Source organism: Mustela nigripes, chromosome 5 (assembly GCF_022355385.1).
Source record: "Mustela nigripes isolate SB6536 chromosome 5, MUSNIG.SB6536, whole genome shotgun sequence".
Lineage (NCBI taxonomy): Eukaryota > Metazoa > Chordata > Mammalia > Carnivora > Mustelidae > Mustela > Mustela nigripes.
In genome coordinates this window covers 93,375,186-93,400,508 of record NC_081561.1, presented here as the reverse complement: position 1 = coordinate 93,400,508, position 25,323 = coordinate 93,375,186, and the positions used below count along the sequence as shown (strand labels likewise).

General features: G+C 36.6%; 1 protein-coding gene across 5 annotated transcripts in view; it reads left to right on the top strand.

The window, feature by feature from the left end:
- SHPRH (SNF2 histone linker PHD RING helicase) overlaps positions 1 to 25,323 on the top strand; it is an 87,584-nt gene that overhangs the window by 55,250 nt on the left and 7,011 nt on the right. For 4 of the 5 annotated variants that reach the window (XM_059400890.1, XM_059400891.1, XM_059400892.1 and 1 more), the window contains exons 24-27: positions 5,292 to 5,363; positions 8,464 to 8,652; positions 23,506 to 23,598; positions 24,466 to 24,552. In XM_059400890.1, coding sequence (XP_059256873.1) covers positions 5,292 to 5,363; positions 8,464 to 8,652; positions 23,506 to 23,598; positions 24,466 to 24,552 — 441 coding nt within the window. Of the gene's footprint in view, positions 1 to 5,291; positions 5,364 to 8,463; positions 8,653 to 17,663; positions 18,920 to 23,505; positions 23,599 to 24,465; positions 24,553 to 25,323 lie in introns of those variants that run through there. The other variant, XM_059400894.1, reaches the window with a different exon arrangement.

Here is a 25,323-nt window from a genome sequence, read left to right as displayed (position 1 = left end):
TACCATTTCCTGCCAACAAATAGGCAGAGATTTTTAAAATAACACTCCACAGAGGTGAAAGGGCAGTGAATGGATATTTCATGTATTACCAATAAGAATAAATTTATATAGCCCTTTCCTGAAAATACTTTAACATGTATTAACAATTTTAGAGAATTCATATCCTTTAACTCAGTAATTCTTAAAACTTTTTCCTGAGTATTCTAAGTAAATAGAAATTTGGGGAGTGAATTAGATTAAAGGATAGTTACTGTAGTCTTGTTTGTAATAATAATAAACTAGAAGACTAAGTGTCCAAAAAAAGTTCAATATTTACATATAAAGTCATGGATTATTGTTAAAATGAAATTATAATACAAATATTATAAATGGTGTCTTCAGAAAATAAATAAGAGAATGCTCATGTTAGAAAGTTGAGAGAAAGAAATAAATAAAATTTAAAAAATAAAATTATAAATGGAGTATAATCCCAATTTTATATCACTGTTTAGTTGAATAAAAAATAAGCGAAACAAATTTTTACATTTTCTGACAGTCAGCGGATACTTATTGAGCACCTGAGATGTTTATGCATTATAGTGGGAGCTTGAGATAGACAGACTTGGTCCTTGGCCTCAAGGAATTTAATTGATCACTTAAAATAATAAAATGGCGGAGCACCTGGGTGGCTCAGAGGGTTAAAGCCTCTGCCTTCGGCTCAGGTCATGATCCCAGAGTCCTGGGATCAAGTCCCGTATCGGGCTCTCCGCTCGGCAGGGAGCCTGCTTCCTCCTTTCTTTCTCTCTCTCTGCCTGCCTCTCTGCTTGCTTGTGATCTCTGTCAAATAAATAAAATCTTAAAAAAAAAAGTAATAGAATGGCATACATTCAAGAGTTCTGAAGAAATTTAAAGATGAACATGTTATATTATTGATCAGCAATTTTCAGTGTTGGGTTACAAAAAATTGGTCAATTTCAAAGCATAAGGAAGATCTCCCAGTAAACATACATTGAATCACTGTTATACCTGAAATTAATATGTTATGTGTCGATTATATCTCAGTTTAAAAAAATAAGTTCTTCAGAAGAAATTTTCTGAATACTAAGCAACCACATGAGATCTTTCTTAGTCTGTCTGGGTACTCCTACTTCTGTATGGGAATAGCAGTGATGTCTTACCATTAGCTTATTAACATCTATTTTTAAAGACAGTGGAGTCTTATGGAAGCAAAAAGGTTGAGGTGAAATGACATTCCAGGGAAGGAGGAGCTCTTTCTAGGTGAGCTGAGATTGCTGGCCATTGTCTTGCCTGAAAACATTTGCAGAATCTGGATACAGGCTGAGATTAAGGTCAGTATTGCAGAGGGACTCAAACAGGAGAAAGAAAACTTGGAACTTTGGATGGCCAGGTGAGCTAGTATTACATTTTGGAACTTCAAGGAGCTTCAGATGCATGACAAACTCTCCTCATTTGCTAAGTGATAGAGTTTCATGACAGCTGGGCCTGAACTAGAAATATAGAGTGAAATCTTGGTTTCAGCAGTACTTCAGAGACCGTTCCTCCCCAAGGGAGCAAGTGTCCAACAACAAACATATAACAGGTCTTATTACCCTTGAGACATTTGAAAACATGGTGGCTTGATTTTAAACTTAAAACCCATTCCTGGAACCAGCTCAGTTTTTTACTAGATTGAGGTAATCAGCGACTCACCCCTCAACCTAACTGCCTACCGGGTAGGAATAATCCTCCATGAAAGAAAATAGCATCTAATGTTGTCTGTGCGTTTTTTCATATAAACAAACTAAAAAGTGTAGCATACAGAAAGAAATTATAAGAAATGTGCAAGGCAGGAAAATGTGACCAGTAATTAAAAGGGGAAAAATGAACAATTGAAGCAGATCTATAATCCAGATTGTGAATATAGCAGGAAAGGACTTTAAAGCAATTGTGATTTATACATCAAAGAGAGGAAAGGCTGGCCAACATAGATAGAATGAATTGGAATGTATACCGTAGAATCAGATGGACATTTTGGAAAGGCAAAATCTAGTATCTAAATTTAAAAACTGGTTGGATAGTGACTAGACACAGAAAATGACAGAAGTAGTGAATTCAAGTATGGTTCAATAACAAATACCCAGTTTGAAGAAGCATATCAATAAAAATAAAGAACAGGATATAGTGAGAGAGATGTGGGACACAGCCATATGATTGAAATATATGTAATTGAAGTTCCAGGAGAAAAAGAGGTATATAGTACCAGAGCAACTTGAAGAGATAAGGGCTGAGAGTTTTCCAAAACTGAAGATAGATAATGTCTTATAGGTTCAAGAAGCTCAGGGAACCCCTAACAGAATAAAAATAAAACTTTTCAGAACACCTATGAATATCATAACTTGCGAGAATCCAAAAGTCTTGGGAAAAAAATATATATATACATATTTTTTAAGATTTTATTTATTTATTTGACAGATAGAGACCACAAGTAGGCAGAGAGGCAGAGAGAGAGGGGGAAGCAGGTTTCCTGCTGAGCAGAGAGCCTGATGCTCGATCCCAGGACCCTGAGATCATGACCTGAGCGGAAGGCAGCGGCTTAATCCACTGAGCCACCCAGGCACCCTGAAAATAAATTTTAAGCAACTAGAATTGGGACAAAATTTGGTGACTGTATACCTTCTCCTTATTGACTACACAGAGGAACTGTTTGCTTTAACACTTTAAAGATGGCATTGCACTGTTACCAGGTTTCAGTAGCTTTATGCTGTGTAACCAGGTAACAGTGGAACAACATCTTTAAAATGCTGTATTTAAAAGTGAAATTAAGATGTTTTTATGTTATGGAACTTCAAAGAATTCCTTCCCAGTAGACTCACACTATAACAAATATTAAAGGAGCTTCTTTGGACCAAAGGGACGTTATCCCAGGTTGAAGAATAGAACTACAGGGAAGAATGCAGGACAAGAGAAAGCTTAAGTATGTAGGTAAATAAAAAGATCACTGACTGGGGCGCCTGGGTGGCTCGGAGGGTTAAAGCTAACTCTGCCTTCGGCTCAGGTCATGATCCCAGGGTCCTGGGATCGAGCCCCGCATCGGGCTCTCCTTGGTGGGGAGCCTGCTTCCTCCTCTCTCTCTCTGCCTGCCTCTCTGCCTACTTGTGATCTCTCTCTGTCGAATAAATAAATAAAATTAAAAAAAAAAAAAGGTCCCTGTGTAAAGCAGAAGTGCTGATGTTTGTGTAGGATATACAACATACCCAGAACTGAAATACATAACAATAACTTAGGAAGAAGGTAAGCACAGGCTAACTATTACAAGATTCTTCCATTCTGTCCAGACAAATGGACAGAAGAAATCGGTAAGGTTATCTAACATTTGAACACTAAACAGCCATGACCAAATTGACATAGAGGCTACAAAATACACTCTTCTTAGGGGTACGTGGAACATTTACCCAAATAGACCTTGTGCTAGTTAAAAGAGCAACTCTTAAAACTTGTAAAAGATGAAAATTGTACAAGATTATGTTTCCTGACAAAAGGAATTAAGTTAGAAATCAATATGAATCCCCAAATGTTCAGAAATTAACAGCACACTCTTGAATAACCCATGAGTTAAAGAAATCACACCAGAAATTAGAAAATGTTTTGAACTGAACACAAATTAAAATCCTGTGACAATGTGTAGCTAAGGTGTGCTTAGAGGAAATTTAAAACTTTAAATCAGGGATCTGAAAATACTATGCATGGGACAAATCCAGCTCACTGCCTATTTTGTAATTATAGTAAAGTTTTGTTGGAAACTAGCCACACTCATTCCTTAAAATATTGTTTATGGCTGCTTTTGTGCTACATTAGCAGAGTTGAGTAGTTCCAACTGAAATCATATGGCCACAAAGACAACCTGGCCCTTTATGGAAAAATAGTAATCCTCACTTTAAGTAAATTTTAAAAGAAGAGGTGATGTAGATTATGAAAAATTGTTTACAAAATGCTACATAATGCCCCTTGTTGTATGTGCCCATGGATGGTTTCCCACACTGACTCTGGGTTTGGTCACATGATCTGCTTTTGGCCTGTGACAGAAGCACACAGATTTGAAGAGTACATGCACATTGATGTTTGCCAATCTTGTTGCTCTTTGGAACTTTGAGTCATTGTGAAGCAGCCCAGATTACCTGTCTTCAGGAGCAGAAATCTCCACTTAACCCTTTCCCTGGACCAGCTTGTCTGCTGACTGCTAGACATCAACATGAGGCCATAATAGACCATCCAGCCCCACACAACTCAGCCCACCCCCAGATTACTCAGTTGACCTGTAGAATCATGAGAAACTCCTGTTTGTTTTAGCCACTAAGACTTTAGGTGGTTTGTTATGTTATCTGATACAAATCAATAATAGAAGAAAATAATTCAACTTAAAAAAAAAAATCCTTGTATTTTCGTTAATGGAATTATTTTGAACCATAGAGTTGCTGAATCCATGCACAATTTACCCCCCCCCCACTACTAAACAAAAGTCAAGAGATAATGAAAAAGAGTTGTTTAAAGTGTTTAACTATTTGGTTAATGAAACCAAAGACTTTTAAAACTTCAGTGATCTTTGAGTCTAATTTACTTTCCTTCAGGTCTTCCTCAGTATTAAAAACTGTCCATTTGGTAACTTTCTTGAAGCTCAAAAATTTTTGAGATAGTTTTAGAGATTTTGAAGAGAACTATTATACTTTAATATAATTTTCAGGCAAAATGAGTCTCAAAGATATTTCTGCTTTCTAGTTATTTGTTTTGCCTTAATGAGATAACAAAAGAATATGGAGAAGAAACTAGCATTAAGGAGATTTGTAAATAAATGCTGCCCTTTCCCAAGTTTGTGATCGCTTGTCCAGTGAAATGTACAGAATAAATATTGACTGTATATTTTTTAAGGAGCATTTATTTCAGAATTCCAAATTACATTTTTTAAAATAATACATTATTTCTTTGTAATAAAAGCTAGCTTGAATGTAAAATTTTGAGAATTTACCTGTTATATCACAATTTGCTCTCACTTTGCCTTTTACAGTAGTCACAAATATTAGTAATATAGTAACTTTAATAAACTCTAAGGAAAGTTATTTGCATTTTTTATTTGTTCTGTGAATGTTACTTGTTAATCCTGGGAATATTAGCATTAAGTAATACATTAGTAAGTCATCTTAATTATCAAGTTTATTTAAATAGCAGTTGCCAGCATTTACTTTTATAAATGAGTTGTAAAATGCATATCAGGTTTTAAAATGCAACTAATCTCTTTTTTTAATTATTTTTTTGAACAGTCTCAAGATAAAACATCAGGAGGCATTAATCCAGAACCTTGTCCAATCTGTGCTCGGCAGCTGGGAAAACAGGTAAAATAATAAATAACATATGCAAAATATGTCCTTCTTACAAAATAATGGTGACTGACTGTTAAGCTAACAGAGTGAGTAGAACTAAAGATTGAAAGTATATTCTGGTTGAACTAAAAAACAGTTAATTTTGAAGTACAACTTACCTTTCAAAGGTGTAATATATATATATATATATATATATATATATATAAAGATGTATATAAAATAGCTCTCTTTTTCTCTCATGACAATTTTATATCCAAAGAAAAAATGACCTCCACCTTAAAAATAGGACCAAAGGTTAAGTGAGAAGATTAGTGCCACATGTTTAAACAGTGATCCTTCTTAAGTGATAGGTGAAAAGGTATTTCTAGAATAACCCCACATTTTTCACTGAAAATGCATAGTTTTGCATATTTTTTCCAGTCACAAGATCAAGTCTAAGTAATATGACTTTGTCAGTTTAATATGTTTATTTGGTAGTTGTACAGAAATACAATAGATCATACATTTACTTAAGAAGTTATTACAAAGGTATAGTAACATAGCTCCTATTTGGGATTATTAATATTTAAAAACTAGACCTTAAAGTGTAAATAATACCTATCCTAGTGAAATTTAGATGTGATTGTTTACAAGGCCATTGTAATAGAATAAATCTTTCTAAGATTGGTGTACAAATTTCTATAAATTTAATTGCACCATATTAGTTCTCCTCAAAGAGATTCTTTATCCTACCAACTGTGATTTTTGAAACTACAAATATCTACTTTGTAGAATCTACTTTGTATGATAAATCATATATGATATCAGAGTATTAATTGCTCCTTAATCGAAGTGAGTAAAAGTGTTCTTGGCTGCCTTTTTCTATGGAACCAAGAGTAAAAAGTTAAATATATGAGCTCCACATTCTGACCAGCAATAATCAGACAAAAAGTATCTTTTGGTCTCCACAATTTATGAAAAAGTGGGATTTTAAATGATATTTTATTGATAATAAATCTTAAATGCACCAATATTACTTTGGAGATCAAGCAGAATAGTAATGTACAGATGCTGCTGATTTCTGAGAAAAATCACTAGTAAAAATATGATAAAATTCATGAATGGGAAGGATCAAAAGGTAAGTAGTGCCTTTTTTACTTTAAGTTTCAATGAGATTCATACAACTGCGTGAATCAGAATTTTTAATATATGTCTTAAACATTTCTAGTTTTTAAAGCTCTTTCATATGCATAATTTCATTTAATTTTAGTATAACCCATATTTCCTTCATTTAGGAGAACATACTGGAATACAATAAAAGTAACAATACTTTTCTTTTTGAATTCTGTTCCTCACGGCAATCTGTAGGAACTCTAGATCGTTTTATCTTCCCAGTTCTCCTCTTCCCCTCCTAACTCAGAGGATCAATCAGAGATAACTCATAAACTGGCTAATACCCCCTGGAGGCATTGCCATTTGTCTGGTCTTCTGTTTGGGCTGCTTCAGTCAACCTTCAGTCACTCCCAAGGCTCTGGAGCCAAGTGTGTGATTTCTTCTGAATTGCAGGTGTAGATGGACTTTTGGCTTGTCCACTCTGAGCTCACATGAGCCACAAAAGTTCTCTCAAGTAGAGGAAGTGCCCCTCATCCCTACTGGCACTGAAGGTACACAGGGTACAGAATACTGCTGTGTTTACAAAAATTCTAGTGAGGGGCACGTGGGTGGCTCTGTTGGTTAAGCAACAGACTCTTGGTTTCAGCTCAGGTTAGGATCTCAGAGTCATGGGATCCAGCTTAGCCCGGAGTCTGCTTGGGACTCTCTCCCTCTCCTCCTGCTGCTCCCCCTTCTCTAAAATAGATAAATATTTAAAAAAAGAAAATTGCTAGTTAAACAGCTCTTTAATTTTAATGCAGCCTCAGCTCCCGATAATAGACATGAGAGAACAGATGCACAGCTAGACAACAGCATGAACAGCTTCAGCTAGTAAAACCCCAAAAGCCCCTCCCCCTTCTCAGAAATTATTTTCAAACCAAGTTTATATATCTCATTTTTCTTCTCCCTTAGTGTGAGTTCTTTTCTAAGTGACTTTTTAGTCTATCCTGCAAAAGCACCCCAGATGGGCCCAACCATGCTTCTTTCTGTGCATATGCATACATTTCTGACACCTAGAAAAACACAGCTTAGTGCTTAGAACCTAGTCATTCGTAATACCACTCAATTTTTGTTGTTGTTGTTTACCAGGTGAAAAAGTTAAATAATTTGCATAAGATGCCATAGCTTTTAGAACTGATCCCTCACCTAAAACTGGTGCTCTTCTGCACCCCTCATTGCCAATATCAGGGAGTCTCCGTGGTATCCTCCAAGAGTCAGAGCTATTGTACGTTTCTTGAAGTAGGACAAAGGGGTTTTCAAAAATGTCTTTTTATGTATTTGGGTTTTTTTTAATATATCTAGAACTGCTTTTAAATAAACCTGAGATACTAGCCCATCTCATTTTCTATATAATAAATACTGTAACATGTAAAGATAGAAGTCCATTTAATGAGTTATATAGAATATATTGAAGATGATATCTCCAAATTAATGTTCTCAGTCCCTCTACTGTATCTGCTGTTACAGTGCTAAAGCAGCAGTTTGCGTTTTTCCTAAATACCAAAATGAGAACACCAACTTCTTACAAAATAATGGTGACTGACTGTTAAGCTAACAGAGTGAGTAGAACTAAAGATTGAAAGTATATTCTGGTTGAACTAAAAAACAGTTAATTTTGAAGTACAACTTAGCTTTTATGACTTACAGAGTGTTAACATCATAAAATATTCAGGAAGTGAAATTATGCTCCCTTATCCTCTTTTTAATATATTTATTGATTTTAAGATTTTTAAAATTTATTTATTTATTTGACAGAGAGAGAGACAGAGATCACAATAGGCAGAGAGGCAGGCAGAGAGAGAGAGGGGGGAAGCAGGCTCCCTGCTGAGCAGAGAGCCCGATGGAACACTCCATCCCAGGACCCTGAGATCATGACCTGAGCAGAAGGCAGAGGCTTAACCCACTGAGCCACCCAGGTGCCCCTAGAAGGCATCTTTGATAGCGCCTCACTGAGGTATGTTCTGTGTGTTTTCTTTTTCAGTGGGCAGTACTGACCTGTGGACACTGTTTCTGTAACGAGTGCATTTCAATTATTATTGAGCAGTACAGCGTGGGGTCTCATAGAAGCTCCATTAAGTGTGCCATCTGCCGCCAGACCACATCTCACAAAGAAATCTCATATGTCTTCACCTCCGAGAAAGCCAACCAGGAAGAAGATATCCCTGTGAAGGTAAAGTAGGTTAAGAACATGTGGAAGCATAGTCAGAGCAATGTAGTAGCAATCAGTATCTGATAGTGAGACCATCAAAATCAGAACAAGGCCGGCCCAGTGAATATGTAGAAACCACTCTCTCTGTCTGTGCGAACACTGCCTGAAAGCCTCAGCTTTACCATCTATGCTTTCTATGTGGGAGGAAGGCAAAAAGGCTTTTTCAAACATGGTTGGCCATCGTCAGGTCCACTGTGGCAGAAAAGTTAACATCTTAGAATTTCAGTTCTCCATCATCTTTGTTGGTATTTCTACTACAAATAGAGCTCTGGTTAAATTAGCAATTTACTTAGAGAAAGTTTCTTCCTCATTCTCTCATTCGCCCTAGATAGCAGGGAAAAGGGATAGGCCCAACCTAATTGGAGTTAATGGAGACTGAAGTTAATGGAGACTGTCACAGAAGGAGGTATATATTTTCAGATGACACATATTGGTATTTCAGAGCCAAAACTTGGCTTTATTTTCCTAATTTTTTCCCTTTGCTTCCTTCTGAATTCTAAGAAAATGACTAGAATTTGAAATCCAAATAGGATAATTGGACTTTCTTTCTAAGGGGCATTTATCTAATGAAAAACCTTTACTAGAATTTTTTGTTCTTTGCCTTCCTTAAACTTGCTTCTTTTTTTCATCCTAATCAGACTTAGACAAAGGACAAATCAATATATGTAGTAGGGAATATAGGCCTGAAGGAGTAATTGATAGTTAAAAATCCTTATTTTTAAGGATTGTATTTTTTGAGGAAAATTAACAAGCTGAAACTATCAGGAGTTAGGGCTCCCCCTCCTGACAAAAGTGTGATTGATTTAAAGTTCGTTTAAGTACTGTTTATCCTTACTGTTATTTGAGTAAAACCTGGAAATACCAATAACATTGCTCTCTAGTGTGTTGAGATAAACAAAATCCCAAAGTTGGAACGGACATTCATTCATTCCATACCGGTTTATTGGACACATAGTGTGTGGCAGGCAGTATGCTGGGCCTCACAGATACAACAAACACTCCTTAATAAAACAGACATGATTGCTGTCCTCGTTGATTTTACAGTTTGGCAATGGAAGAACAGAATTTAAGTTGGGGCAGTCAGGAACAGACATTACGCAAATAATTAGTGCATTACAATTGTGATAAGCCCTCCAAAAGAAAATCAAACTTGGCTTCTCTGAGGGAATGACAGTTAAGTAGGTGCCTAAAGGATGAATGAATTCACCAGGCCAAGGGAAGAGAGACGTGACCTTGTGGGAGGAGGCTGCCAGATAGAAACAAACAAGAAAACAATACATAGAAATGTCTGAGATGAGGAAGATCTTAATGGAACTCAGTGGCTGCAGTGTAGAAGGCACAAAGGACAAGTGAATGAAATGAATCTGGAATCCAAAGAGGGACCAGATGCTGAAGGGCCTTCTGAAGATTTGAAAATTTTCTTTTCCTGTAAACTGAAAGGTGTTACGTGTTATATGTAGAGAAGTATCATGATCAGATTTGAATCTTTAAAAGATCCCTTTTGTGCAGTGTAGAAATTCTATTAGCAGGAATAGGAAAACAAACAGAAAAACTTTGGAGAGGACAGATCAGAAGGCCACAGCAGTAGTGATGGTGGTTTTGATTAGATCAATAGTGGTAGTGGAGGTAGAAGGAACCGGTTATAGTCATGAGGTATTCGAAGGTTGATTAGTAAGATAGAATGCCGGAGGGATTGATTGCAATTTTGTAAAAGACCCCCTGGTTTCTGAAGTGAAAAATCAGATGGATAATAGTACAGTTACTGATAGGAGGTATTTGGAGGAGGAGTACATTTAAACATGCTGGATTTGGAATGTCTAGGACATCCATGTAGCAAAGTGTTGCTCTGTGGAGCAAGAGGTAGAAAATTTGCAGTCACTGGCATAATGATGTGTGAAGCCATGAGAGTAAATGAGATTACCTAGGGTGAAACACAGCAGTTAGCTTCAGACCATGTCCCCTAGGACTCCAGAGCTAAGTTGAATAAAGGGGGAAAAGCTGAAAAGGAGACCAGGAAGGAGCAACTGGAGGCATCAGCAATCAAGGAGAGGCCAAAGAACTACTTCCTAAGGAGGCAGTTACCAGACATATCCAGTGATGCTGAGGTGGCTCAGTGACCCTGTGGACCAGTCTGGCTGATGGAGGTCATTGATGAACCTCAAAAGAGCCTTTCAATGGAAATTTAGAGGCAAAAGGCAGATTAGATTGGAAGGGAATGAAGAGTGAACAAGAAGTGAATAAGTAGAGAAAATATCCAACCATTTTATAAATTTAGCTGTGAAGTAGAAAAGAGAATTATAACCAGTAAGAGGTAGAAAGTGCACAGGGAGGGCTTATGGGGATTTTTTGGCTTTTGGTTTTGGGGGTGGGGGTGTTTGTTTTAGGGTTTTTTTATGGTAAAGATTCTTGAGTATGTTTAATCTCTGGCAAAGAAGGATAGTTTGAAGATAAAGGAAAGAGAAGGAATAATCTGCAATGTAATAAGTTTCTTCAAAAGACAAGAGTGTTGACATGTAGAGAGAAATTAGAAATCTCATTCACATACCAGGGAGAGGTTGGGCTACTGAGCAGAAAAGCTTTAAGGGTAAATGTCCTTGTCAGAGGATGGGCTCTCCTAGTCATGTCAGAAAGAACAGCTACTCTAGATCCAACTGCAGAAGCAGGTGACCCAAGTAAGGTGGAGGAGACAAGGTGACAGAAGCTGAAATGGTAAGACTTGAACGTTGGAGGGGTTGTCCAAGGGGACAGACAGTGTCCTATGTAGAGTTGAGATAGAGTTAGGCACCAAAATCCCTCCATGAATGAAAGGTAGTGTTCAGTAAATGAGAGCAAAGAGTAGAATTAGGGGATAACTGGATTTCATGAGGCCCAAAAGAATGGAAATTTTTACAAAAATGAGAAATAATGATCTGAAACCTGCATCAGAGACCAGAGGACACCAGTAGTCATAGTTCAAGAAAGCACTGTGCTCAAAGGACAGCCGGGTTCTAATTATAGCAAGGAAGTAGAGCACAGTATTTCTACAAAAGGTTAAAAGTGGGACAGAGTGTGTTGACCATAAAGCACTAGTAATGGGGAACTCCCGGAGTTGGGAGTGGAATGAAAAGAGTGGGAGGGTGGAGAATGGGAGGGAACTGTAGAGCAGTCTGGGAATAACACAGCTGGCAAGGTTAAGTGATGAGAAGATCATGATTTCAAGGGGTCGTGTAGTTCTGCTCCCTCTCTGGGAATCCCCTGGATAAATGTGTATTTTTAAATCAAATGCCAAAAAGTTGCTGAGTGAAGAGGAAGGTGGTCTGTGGTGCAATCTGCTGACCAGCCCTGATGAGGCATTTGATAGTCAGGCTTGATCCTCCTCCCCGCCCAAAGAACTGCTTTCCTCCCAACTTCCCTCTCCCTTTCTTCCCAATCCTGCACTTTTCCTCTCCTTCCCTTAAAAATAGTTTTTCTTAGCCCTTCTTTTTCTTCTTCTGTCTCTTCCTTTGGCCTCAGCCATCCCAAGGGCCACCGACGGCACTCGTGGCTAAGAAGGGCTGCTGACCCTTAGGTAAAAGCATTCATCACACTGTAAGGAACGAGTGTGAGAACTGCTGTGTCAGGCTTCACGCCGTGAGGTTTAGGAAGTGATTTCTCTAGCTACCAGTAAACAGCACAGCCTCTGTGAGACTGAGTCATGGAGCCCATCAAACCCAAACACCTGTTCGTTTTATGGCACCTTTCCTAGACACACAGGAGAGAGGTCAGGACAGTTACATTCACTGTCCTGTTGGGACAGGAATATCAGTGTACAAATACTGTTTATTATTCTCTTCCTGTCTTTCCTGTGTACTAATAAACACATAAATTAAAGCATCTTATAAAAAGTTATGGTTACAGAATTTACTGAAGTTAATTTTTTTGTCCTCATAGGTGCATGTACACTTGTATTTCCTTTTTATTAAACATGACTGATTATTATACCCACTATGCTTGTAAGTTTTATCTGTCTTCCACATTCTCACATTACTTCTTGCCACAGTTACTTTGCTTCTCTCACTGCCTTTACTGTCACCATTTGTTCCTGCCACTTCTGCCTTCTGCTGCCTGTCCCCTTTTTTTTTTAAAGATTTTATTTATTTATTTGACAGACAGAGATCACAAGTAGGCAGAGAGAGAGGAGGAAGCAGGCTCCCCGCTGAGCAGAGAGCCCGATGTGGGGCTCGATCCCAGGACCCTGGGATCATGACCTGAGCCGAAGGCAGAGGCTTTAACCCACTGAGCCACCCAGGCGCCCCATGCCTGTCCCCTTTTCTAACTTCTGTCACATTTCTGCCCTACTGTCTGCCACCTCCTCTTTGAAGCATCTGCCTATTGTTCTCTCAGACACTCTCTGCTTCTATAACTACCCTGCTGAACAGTCATATTATCTGTTGTGAAGTTGAAGGAGTAATCATATATAAAATAAAGATAATTCTATATAAATAAGTAAGGCACTGTTTTAAAATTTTATAAATATTAGTTCAAACTATTGTTAGCCCTAGGAATTTTTCTTTTATGTTGAATTTCAAATCTCTGGCCTTTATTATAATGCCAAGAAGTAATTTTTTTACTTTGTTGAATTTTTGTATCATCCAAAATGTTTATTTCACTCTAAGTAGTAATGTCAAGACTCTCAGAGCAGACAGTGTATCATACATAATCATATAGCTGGTCTTGGAAAAAAGATATTTGGAAAACATAAAGATAGTATTAAACAATATAAGACATTTTTTTCTGCTGGTATTTCACAATATAAGGAATCCTATTGATGGACAATAGACATAAACTGAATATTTGTGATCACAGTGTTCCCTTCAGCAGACACATGTAAGTTAAAGATTTTATTTACTCTAATGTCTGTGTGACGGTATTCCTAAATGACCCTTGGAACCTACTGGGCATTTCGCAAAGTAAACAAAATTCCCCTTGCAAGTTCTGACAACTGCCAGGCATTTGGGATGGTGAAGTAGGCTTCCTGGCAGAACATACACCCCACGTGGCATGTTCCTTGTGTTCTAAGTTTGGATAGGTTTCATTTTTGTCAGTGGAAAGCCTGACTGTATGATGTACACAGTTCTTAGGTCATAAGAAGTTTCTATCCAGGAGCAAATACTCTACATGGGTATAGCCGCAGCAAAACAGCAACCTTCCCACCCATCCTACACACAGGCACAACTGCTTCATCTTCTCAAACTTTGGAGTGTCAAATAACTGGCCTGCTTCCTAAAATAAAGATTTTTGTCAGGCCCCATTCCCATTTAAATTTTTAACTAATTAGATCTGACATCTTGTCCAGGTATCTGCATTTTTAATAAGTAAGTTTATTGATGATAGAGCTGTCTTACACAGCCTCTTTGTAGAGGGGGGAAAAAACAAAACTATATTTCTGCACTCACACTCCCTAAGAATTTTAGCAGTATCATGTGTCACATTGTAAATGTAGAATTCTGTTGTTTTTTTTGAATTTTTGTTCAGTTATTCAAGGATGACTTGTGAAGTCTATCTTGTACTTTCTAAATATAGTGAAACATCTGGATGGAAAAGAACTGATTCCAAAATTGAGACTGGGCCTAAAATAATTGGGTGAATATAATCCATAAACTTTATTTATTTGAATATACTTAAGTATATCTAAATATTTTTGTATAAAATACTTGTATATGAACATTAACTGGTAATTTTAGAATGTAATTGTTTTTGTTAGAAAAATGGCATGAGTAAGTATAATTATAATCACAAAAAAACATTTTCTGTTCATTGGCCAAGTTAGCAGTTGTAATTCTGAACTGTTGGGGCTCAGAATTAAAACTCAATTACAAATTCAGAGTCTGGATTTAAGTCAGCAATAGCTTACAAAAAATCAGATACACAATAGAGACTTTAAGATGTAAATTATCTTTATGAAGTTACCATTCTGAAAAACTTACACTTTGCTGGGTATAAACTCCATTAATGTGGAAAGGACGTTGTTCGTGAAGTGGGGACTTCGATTTATTCAATACTATATCCCCAGCATCTAGAAAAATACCTGGTAAATAACAGGTCCTCAGTAAGTACAAATGGTTGGATGGATGGAAGGATGGACGGACGGATGAACAGATAAGCAGTTGATTACTCTTTTTACATATAATATCTCTAAAAGCCTTTGGGTGCAAATAAAATTTTTGACTTTTTTCTAGTTGCTAACCTGTCTCTTTAAAATCTTTATGCAAAGTGTTTAAAGGGACAGAATGATATTTTCATGGCCTAGTGCACTTGTAAGATTTCCCACTGTATGGGTGGCATTTCCATTGAACTTCATTCAAGTAGCACGTGAATGCTTGAAGAATCCGGCCCTTGCCCCAGGCATATGCTTGAGAAGTGAATCTACTTCATGAAACCAGTCATGTAAGCTCTAAAACTGCACTAAATTGTATCTGTCACTACTGACATGGGTTTTTAGCATGATGAACAGGTGCAGACAGAAATAAAACAATGTTAACTGATCTTACTCTGCAGAAACTACCATGGATAGCACAGGCTCATTTAAAGAGTAAGATGTCTTTCAAAAGAAGTGTCCAGAATAAAAGTAACAGAAGTCAAGTAACACCAAAACAGAAACAACTTTATACTGAACTTTCGAGTTATTTGCAAGTTATAAGCCCACAATGAAAACCTAGAGAACAAAATCTGTTATCTGTCACCATGTTAAAATCCAGTTGGTCATGTTACTGGTTAGAGGACATAGTTCCCTTTTTGAGGGGGGAGGGGGATTAAGTTGTTTAAATTTGTCTTCTTTAAAGTGATGTTTTTCAGTCAGATGAAATCTTCCCCAAAATCTCTAATCTCAGCTCCTTTGTAGTATGTTTTAATGACTGCAAAACTCAATCCATGTAATAACTGGAAGACTAAAATAAAACCTGTGCTGTGTTTCAGATGGGATTGCCTTACCTCTCACAAAGCTGAAACTCCTTAGCTGTGGCAGGTGCCACTGGTTAGGCATCCATTTGACCCTAGAGCAAGAGGAGGCCCTGCGGGACCAGCAGCACCCAGCTCTCAAGCCCTGACAGATTCAGAGGGCTGGTGTGCCTGTGAGGTGACAACTTTAAGTTATAGGCCTCCCTCCCATCCCCTTGGATCTCTTGTCCATCTGTAAGAAATAAGGGAAGACAAAAAGTTTATTTATTTTTTTAGTGGTAATAATTTACACAAAAGAAAAATAAATTCAGAATAAAATGGAATGCAGTTGTCCTTCATTCTACCTTATTTGCCTTGCCACTATGATCAGTTTCTGTTTTTAGTTCTAAAGATCACCTGTATGACTTTCAATAAAACACATAGGTTTTGTTTCTTAAAACACTAGGACACACCGGATCTGCTGTCTCCTCACTTCAGAATATGAGGAAATTAGTGCATCTGTTCCTCTTTCAGTTTTTTGTCTCTCTTCTACATCCTAATTTTTGTTATAGTATCATATGGTATCATTTTTATATTATGATATTTAATAGCTTTCACATTTTATTACTTAATTATCAGTATGTCTTCCATATCTACAGGGAGTCAGTAAAATAGTGAACAATATTATACACTGTAGAACCATGCAGAGTGATTGAAGTCATGTAGAAAGGAATATGATTCTAATCTTGTGGATTTAAACTTTGTTTTTGAAGAAAAACCTTCCAAGCACTCCCATCTAATGGAACTTCTGACGTTTTTCTAGAAAGCTTTCTTAATGTCTGTGTCAACTTTACCTGGTACTAAGATCCCTGTAATGCTCATTGTACTATTTTTTCACTGTGCTGTACACTTAAAGAAATTTTATCATGATGAGTGTGTGAATGACAAATTCCAGAAAATTACTTCATTTTGCTTTCACTTTTGAGTGGTAAGTAACTGACAGCCTCCTTTAATGTAAGCCATGATTTGATATGTTTCACATCCTAGTGTGTATGTATTTAACATATATGGAATATTTGTGTGTAAGTTCTCTAAATATATGTATATTGACATAAAGTAGTTGCCAAATAATATTCTCTAACATTTGGTGAAAAATAAGACTGCATTCATCATCTTCACTGTTCGACTTTCTTCTAATGTTCTTCAAAACCCAGCAGCCACTTTAGCCGTTAATTCTGCCAGTGGAGCAAAGCCATAACCATGCGAATCCGTAGATACTACAGCAAAAAAGTAAGAGAGGACTCAAGGGAAGAAGGGCAGACTGGTGACAAAGGGCTATAATACAAAGCAACAGTAACTTTCCTGTCATAGAGCACTGGTTTTATTTCTGTAAATCAAGTGCAAATAGCACTTTGCTGCTATAGTAGGGAGATTTCATATCTTCTCTTTCCTTTCCTGCCTTCCCTAAACAGAGATTCTCAGCCATAGGAAGTAAGCATGAAGGTAATAGAGCGAAGCCAACCACTGCATATCTTCTACACCATACTCAAAGGTTTTACCTATTCCCTCCTCTTTCCCCAATAAGAAGACTTTAGGGAAGGAAAAGCAGCACTTCGCTCTACAAATGACCTGATGAGATATGTAGTCCCATTTTGGATGGGTGGGGAGGAGTGTTGGTCAAAGTCTAAATACTACTTGAGAGCATTATTACTAGAATTCTTTCTGGCTACTGAATATATGACAAACAGAAGTGAGTTTTCCATCCTTTTAACACATTTAACAAATTTTAACTCAAACTTTAGATTCTTAGAATTTTATAACAGAAACCTAAGACTGTAGAGCTGCTCAATCAAGTTTAACTCTGTGATGAAAAAAAGCTAGCTGCACTTATTTGGAGTAGTTAAGAGGCTGCGTGGCATTTCTGATCTTTAGGTATGCAACTAGACAACCTGTAGGCCAGAATTCATAAGAAATATTCTTTGTTGGCCTTTTGTACTAATGGGTATCTGCTGTTTTTTTCATTGCCTCGACTTCTACCCAAAAGTCTAGAGCTTTTAACTTTGTGGTTTATTTTCCAGAAAGTGGAAAGACTGCCCGTATATATGTAGCTTGAAGACCTTGTTCGGTTTTGTTGATTAAATTATAAGCAAGAGAACAAAGATTTTCATAAAAAATATTTTGTATGATTCTTTTGCTATAAAGAAGGAAAATTCCTTTTTTTTTTTCCCCATTAACTGTTAAAAAGTACTCTTGACTGCTTACCTCATGAGTGGAACACCAGGAGAGGTACTGACTTGATCTGACTGATGACACGTCATACATCTCCCATCCTGGTTCTCCAGCTGACCTTAGAAGTAGTGCCTTAGGAAGAACAACCATGAAGATATGGTCTGGGGAAGGCAGAGGACAGATGATGTGTCTTTACTCCAAAGCTGGGTCTTCATCATTGATGTTTCAGAAACATGAAGAAAAGCCAAGCAATCATCACAAAGTAAGGGTTGGTGGATGTGTATCTGGAAAAACCAAAGAGACTCTCAAGAAAGGATGGAAATAAAGAAAGGGACAAGAATTTCAGGGCTCCTGGGTGGCTCAGTTGGTTAAGTGACTGCCTTTGGCTCAGGTTATAGTCCCAGAGTCCCAGAATCATCCCACATTGGGCTCCCTGCTCAGCAGCAGGAGTCTGCTGCTTCCTCTTGTGCTCTCACAATCTCTCTCTCAAATAAATAAATAGAATCTTGTTGTTGTTGTTTTTTTTAAAAGGAATTTCAGAAGAGGACCAATTATGCTTATAATTAAATACAACTTTATCAACATAAGTGTTAAGAAGTAGTCTGGCAGTCTTGTGGGATTTCTATTCCCATGTATCCTCCTCACAAATATTTATCATCCCAGCTTAATTTTGCATTCGTATGTTTACTCATACAGCTAAAAAAAATAAGAAGTTGGACTGAGGCTTCCAGTTTATCTGTCTTGAGAATATTCATACTTCCGTACGTTGTTAACACCTTGCATAGGGATAGATTCTTGTGCACAATTCCTCATCCTCATCTCTTTTGTGCCCCTTCTGTGATCTCCTCCAGCCCTGCCTGTATATAACCCATCCCTTCTCTGTGCTGTAACCTTTTTTAACAAACTGAGTACTAGTTTCTGTAGCAGTAGCCACACTGAATAGTCTTCTCAGAAACCGACAGATGGGGTGTCTGGGTGGCTCAGTGGGTTGAGCCTCTGCCTTTGGCTCAGGTCATGATCTCAGAGTCCTGGGATCAAGTCCCGCATCGGGCTCTCTGATTGGCAGGGAGCCTGCTTCCTCCCTTTCTCTGCCTGCCTCTCTGCCTTCTTGTGATCTCTGTCTGTCAAATAAATTTTTAAAATCTTTTAAAAAAAAGAAAAGAAACTGACAGATTTGAGCCAAATTTCATTTATGCATTTTAGATAGAAACATTAAAAAAAGAAGTAGAGGGACGCCTGGGTGGCTCAGTTGGTTAAGCAGCTGCCTTCGGCTCAGGTCATGATCCCAGCGTCCTGGGATCGAGTCCCACATCCGGCTCCTTGCTCAGCGGGGAGCCTGCTTCTCCCTCTGCCTCTGCCTGCCATTCTGTCTGCCTGTGCTCGCTCTCTCCCCCTCTCTCTCTCTGATAAATAAATAAAATCTTTAAAAAAAAAAAAAGAGAAGTAGAATGTGTATAGGACTCATTAAGATGTTATAATAAACCAGCATTATAAACCATCTTTTTTGTTGTTTTCTATATTCTGTAACATGATTAGAGGGTATGTTTTGGGGAGCAAGGGAGTGTATCTTTTGATCTTTGTATATCCAGTGCCTAATATAGTTCTTGGCATTTTGTTGAATAAATAAATGATTTGAATAATCAAATATGAACTTGCTTGCAATATTGGAGAGATTTGAGTGATGAGAAAAATGCAGAAGAAAGTCTGCCCTCTTGTTCACTTTGACTCTGCTATAAGACCAACTGTAGTCTTTTCAGTATTATTTTGGGACTCTTGCTTTTTTCATTTGGAAGTAAAAAGTACAAACAAAAAAGAGGGGGGAAAGTTCATAAATAAGGGCATAATGTGGTATGGGAATCTAGGTTCCACCAGGTTTGGGCGCCTGGGTAGCTCTGTTGAGTAAGCATCTGACTTAATTTAGGCTCAGGGTTATAAGATCAAGCCCCTCATTTGGGTGGAGTCTATTTAAATGAAAAATGAAGAAAGAACCATGGCAAGGCAATTGAAGAAAAAGCTGCTCATCTACCCCCAAAATCCCATTTCCCTTATGAAATACTAGTTAAATGTATAGCACAGGAAAATCTTATAGAAGAATAAAGAATACTTAATTTTAAACCCATTGTCATTCCTCAAACATTTGTGAGTTACTGCAACTAATATATATTAAGATAGCACTTTTGTTTACATTATTGCATTTAACACAATAATTTACATTATTGCATTTACCACATACAGAGGTAAGAAAATATTGACAACATAAATTTAGCATATACAGTATACAAGAGATCTTACAAATCAGTAAGAAATGAAAACTTAGGGTTTTGGGGTTTTTTTGTTTTTTGTTTTTTTGTTTTTTTTCTGATTGGCAAAAGATAGGAATACAGTTCACAGAAGAGGAATTCTAAATGGCCAGTTAATGATATTCAGATTCACTGTCAGGAAAATGTAGACTAAATGAAAATTTGGCTCCTCATTTCACCTATCAGACTGGCAAAAATTTGAATTTAAACAAGTGTGCAAAGAAACAGACATTTTTAACCACTGGTTGTTAAAGTTCCAGCATTTTTTTAAAAAATTTTTTATGTTTTTAAAGATTTTATTTATTTATTAAAGAAAGTGAGTGAGAGAGAGAGACAAGGAGCAGGGGAAGGCACAGAGTGAGAGAGAGAAGCAGACTCCCAGCGGAGCAGGGAACCAACATGGGGTTGGATCCCAGGACTCCAGGATCATGACCTGAGCTGAAGGCAGATGCCTAACTGACTGAGCCACCCAGGTGCCCCAGTTCCAGCATTTTTAGATGGCAATTTGATCCACCAAAATCTTCCAAAATCCAAGTATCTAGTAAGTTTTTTGAGTCTTTAACCAACAATTCCACTTGGATGTGCCTATCCAACAAAAATATCTTCACATGCATCCAAAGCTATAAGAACAAGTAGCACTGAAGTATTGTTTATAATAGCAAAATGAATGCAAGAATCTAAATGATGTTAATAACCAAATATTTAATAAATTGTTATACCCTAAATGTGCAGCTGTTGAGGTGAAGTAAAATAAAGGTCCTACATGAATAGATTACTAAGATACAAGTTAAAAGGCCACTTTATAAAACATGTTTTTACAAATGTTTGTGGAATATATATGTATTTTTATATAAGCTTCAAAAATGCCTAAGGAATCTAACAGGATAAATGCCAATTCTTAATCGTGTTTTGAGAGGGTAGGGCTTTAAAAAAGGATTTAACTTCTTTAATTCTGTGTATTTCTGTTAGCTTAGTTATCCAATAAGCTTATTTTGCTTTTATGTAATTTTTTTAAAGTCATCCAAAATGTGCTTGTGATAGATACAGTAAATAAAACAGAAACTTGATCCTTACCTAATTTCTATTCAGTTTTCTCCTATAACTTACTGCATTCTGTGTTAACTTCTTAGGTCAGTAATCCTTCATTGTGCATAGCATTTTCTTTCGATTTAGCAACAAATTGGGAATTGTTATTAAAATAAACTCAACAGGGGTGCCTAGGTGGCATAATCAGTTGAGCATCTGACTCTTGGTTTTGGCTTAGGTCATGATCTCTGGGTCGTGGGATTGAGGCCTGTGTAGGGCTCTGTGTTCAACGCAGAGTCTGCTTAAGACTCTCGCCCTCTCCCTCTGTCCCTTCCCCAACACATACGCACACATGTGCTCTCTCTCTCTCTAGTAAATAAGTAAATCTTTTAAAAAAAAAAAAAAACATATCTTCTTGCAACTGGGAGGCAACAATTTTAATGACAATTTATGATAATTTAAATGTCTTCAGGTAGTTTAATATAGGAAATGATTTGTCTTGACAAAAACTACCTTAACAGATTAGCCTAACATAAGGATTGTGCATTTATTGGATTTGTTTTTTTAAAGTTATGCATGGCCTGCATGCTCAAACCAAGACCTGCCAGTATACGTGGGCCACCCACTAAGAAGGCCATCCGTTGTTCTTACTGTCAGTGACCACTTCTGTCCAAGTGGAAGAAAAGGTTATTAAGGTAGTCTCACTCCCCATGTAGCTTTCTGCCAAGTGGAGCTTTGGATTTCTACGCTTATTATTCTTTCATAGTGTAAGTAACTGGACTAGGACCAAATGGTTCCAAGCTGTGACATTTGCAAGGAGTCATTGAAAGTTACCACTGAACTGTCCAAATTTTGATAAAAGCTGATGTTCTGGTCTTTTCCTTCACAGAGTTAGCACTCTAGTTTGAAATCTTGCTTATAAAAGGTTATTGCTATGTTTTCTTTTGAACTTTTCGTAAGAAGCAGCTTAATAGATGGAAGGTTTCATAGTTATGGTATTTCATTTGAAAATATTTTTGAAAATGAGACCTCGCAAGGGATATGAATGTTTCTCTCTAAACTCATTAAACAATACATCATGCTGATTTCCTGCTTTCTCTCATTGGAGACACATTTTGCTCTATTTAAGACACTTTATACTGAAACAGATTCTTTATATTTTTTAACCTTTCCAGTGTGATTGACAATCTGCGTACCAGAAAAATAATTATATAGACTCAGGATTTTAGTTTTAGGGTTTTAAAACTTGTTCCATAATTCTGTCTTGCTAACTTCAAATTGATACGCCTTTCTTTCTTGTTTCATTGATATATTTTACCTGTGACTGTCTCTGTAAAAGTGGTGCAAGGATTCGGATTGAGGAGAAGAGTAATGCTGCTGTGGGAATATTTTTACTTCTTTTTGGTTAGATCTGCTCTCGTGAGATTATCTGTGTCATTATCTGTGCTCATACTTAATGTCTTAGAAAGATAAGAAGTTACTGAGTATCTGCTCTGCCAAGTGTTCATTTAAATGCTATACAAGTATTTCTCTCATTTAGCCATTTTAACAATCTTTGGAAATAGAATTACCATCCCTGTTTGACAGATTAGGGAACTAAGCCTTGGAAAGAGTAGTCTGCATAACCAGCAAAATGTGTAACTGGTTGGTCAATTTTGAATTTAGATTTGTCTCAAAATCCCATGCCCTTAATATCTTCATGCCATTGCCATCTCCCAGAGCATTCCAGGAGGAAAACTTTCTCTATGAAGGCTACAAAAACATTTGCTCATTTCCTCATTTTGTTATTTCTTCACTTTCTTTCTTTTCATACTTTTATGATGAAATGGTTATAGAAAATGCAAAAAACCACTCATTGAGTGTTTATCTAGCTTTGTAGAAATCTGCTGCTTTCCAAGTAGGTGTCGTTTCTACCTCTGTCTCTATCCTTTGTAATAAAGGATCTTTCCCAGGTTGGATCCTTCACAGTTTACTTACACTGGAGTTTTGATTCATTGTATTAATACCCTGGTATCTGAAGTGAAAAGTGTTTCTAATATAAATTCTGCTTATCTGAAATAAGAAAATCTTGTAACTACAAATCCTTACCCACTTTAACTAAAAATAATCTCTTCAGAGTCATGTCACTATATGACTTGCTGATGCGTTTCGTATTTAGTTTTCTTGGGGTGTAAGTTTTATAGCATCTACAGTTTGAGGCTAAAGAAAATTTCCAGCAAATACAAAATAAAGAAAAGTAAACACATATGTACCTGATTGTTTTGATACACATGTAGTTTTGGTAATTCAAATGCTTTACATTGGTTTCCTTTTCTATTATAAACTAGATTTTATTAGTGACATGTTTCCTTGTTTGTGTTCAAAGGGTAGCCATTCTACAAAAGTGGAAGCTGTGGTCAGAACTCTGATGAGAATCCAGCTTAGAGACCCAGGCGCCAAAGCACTCGTCTTCTCAACGGTACGGTCAATGCTTTTATCCTGAGTCTTAGCTCAGACTGGCTTTCTGTCTCTGATCAATTTATATCTGAGAACTTGTGTGTAATGTTCACCATAATATAGTTGAGATTTAGAATTACCGCTAGATTTTCCATGTTCTTTTTTTTTTCTATGTCCATAAGATAGAATTATTTTCAGAGAAATTTGGTGATGTTTTATAAAGCAATTTCTATAGGTATATTTCCTATTAATATGTTTCATGGGGCCTTTCTAATATTAATACGTTAAAAATTACAGTATTTTATAAGGCAATTTCTATAGGTACATTTCCTATTAATATGTTTAATGGGGCCTTTCTAATATTAATATATTAAAAATTACAGTATTTTATAAGGCAATTTCTATAGGTACATTTCCTATTAATATGTTTCATGGGGCCTTTCTAATATTAATATGTTAAAAATTAAATCTATAATGTCGAAAGTCATTTCACAAGTAAAATTTGTTGCTTGAGAAAAAGAAAGTTAAAGTAACCCACTGAATAAAATATTGAGTAAAAATTCTAGTTTTTAAAAGGTAAGCAGTTATATCCATTAAGCACTCCATTATTTACTTTCTATTATTTATATTTATCTTAATTCAGTTCACAAAGACACGCATATCTTTTATCCCATCTTTAACCAGCATTTGATTTAAAACAAACAAGGGAAAAAAACACTATCCTTTTGATAGTATGAAATAATATTGATGGAACCACATTCGAAGGTTTGTTTTTATGTTTTCTTAATTCTGAGGTACAAAAGTTATTTGGATATAGTTCCTTTTCAACTCCTTTTTATGTGAAAGCTATGTGTAAATATTTGTTTTCTTACTGTTTGATGTATTTTAGTGGCAAGATGTATTAGACATTATTTCAAAAGCCCTCACTGATAACAACATGGAATTTGCTCAGATCAGTCGTGTTAAGACATTTCAGGTATGTCAGGATTTTTCTTGCTTTTTGGGGGGCGGTGAATTTAGTTGCAAATTGAAACTGCTATTAAAAGTTTACTTGGATTTATTGTCTTGTGTAAGGGTTTCAGTTACTGGTTCATTATATAATTGACATTCAAAAGCAAAGTAGAGAAACTGTAATTATATTCTATCCATTTATACCCATAGCAAGATTTTTTTTTTTTCTAAGATCTTCTGACTTGAGGTCATTTGCTTCAATAAAGGAAAAGATGGCCAACAATACACCTGTTGAATGGACAGGCCCCTCATGCTGGGATTAGGTCCTCAAGACACTGTCAGGCAGAACTCTGTATGGTCAAATTCCTTATGTTACACTCAGTACAACAATAGGTGTACACCGTAAGAGACAAAAATACAAAGAAGACCAAGTGAAAACATAGCAGATTCATGTCTCTTCTCATCCTCATTCTGACACATTCTCTCGTTCTCTCTCTCTTTTCCCTCCAAGCTCATATAGTTTAATTTGCATATATCACATACATGTATCTTGTGCTTCCATTGTATCATAAAAAACAAGGGAGCTTATGTGACACTTCTCCTCATGAAGTCAAGCAACAAGTTTACGTTTTCTAAAATTGGTCATTTTACATTTAATTGTCTTAATTGTTAATTTCACAATGACCTGGATTCTATTATGGTTCTTTTTTTTTTTAATATTTTATTTATTTATTTGACAGAGAGAGAGATCACAAGTAGGCAGAGAGGCAGGCAGAGAGAGATGGGGGAAGCAGGC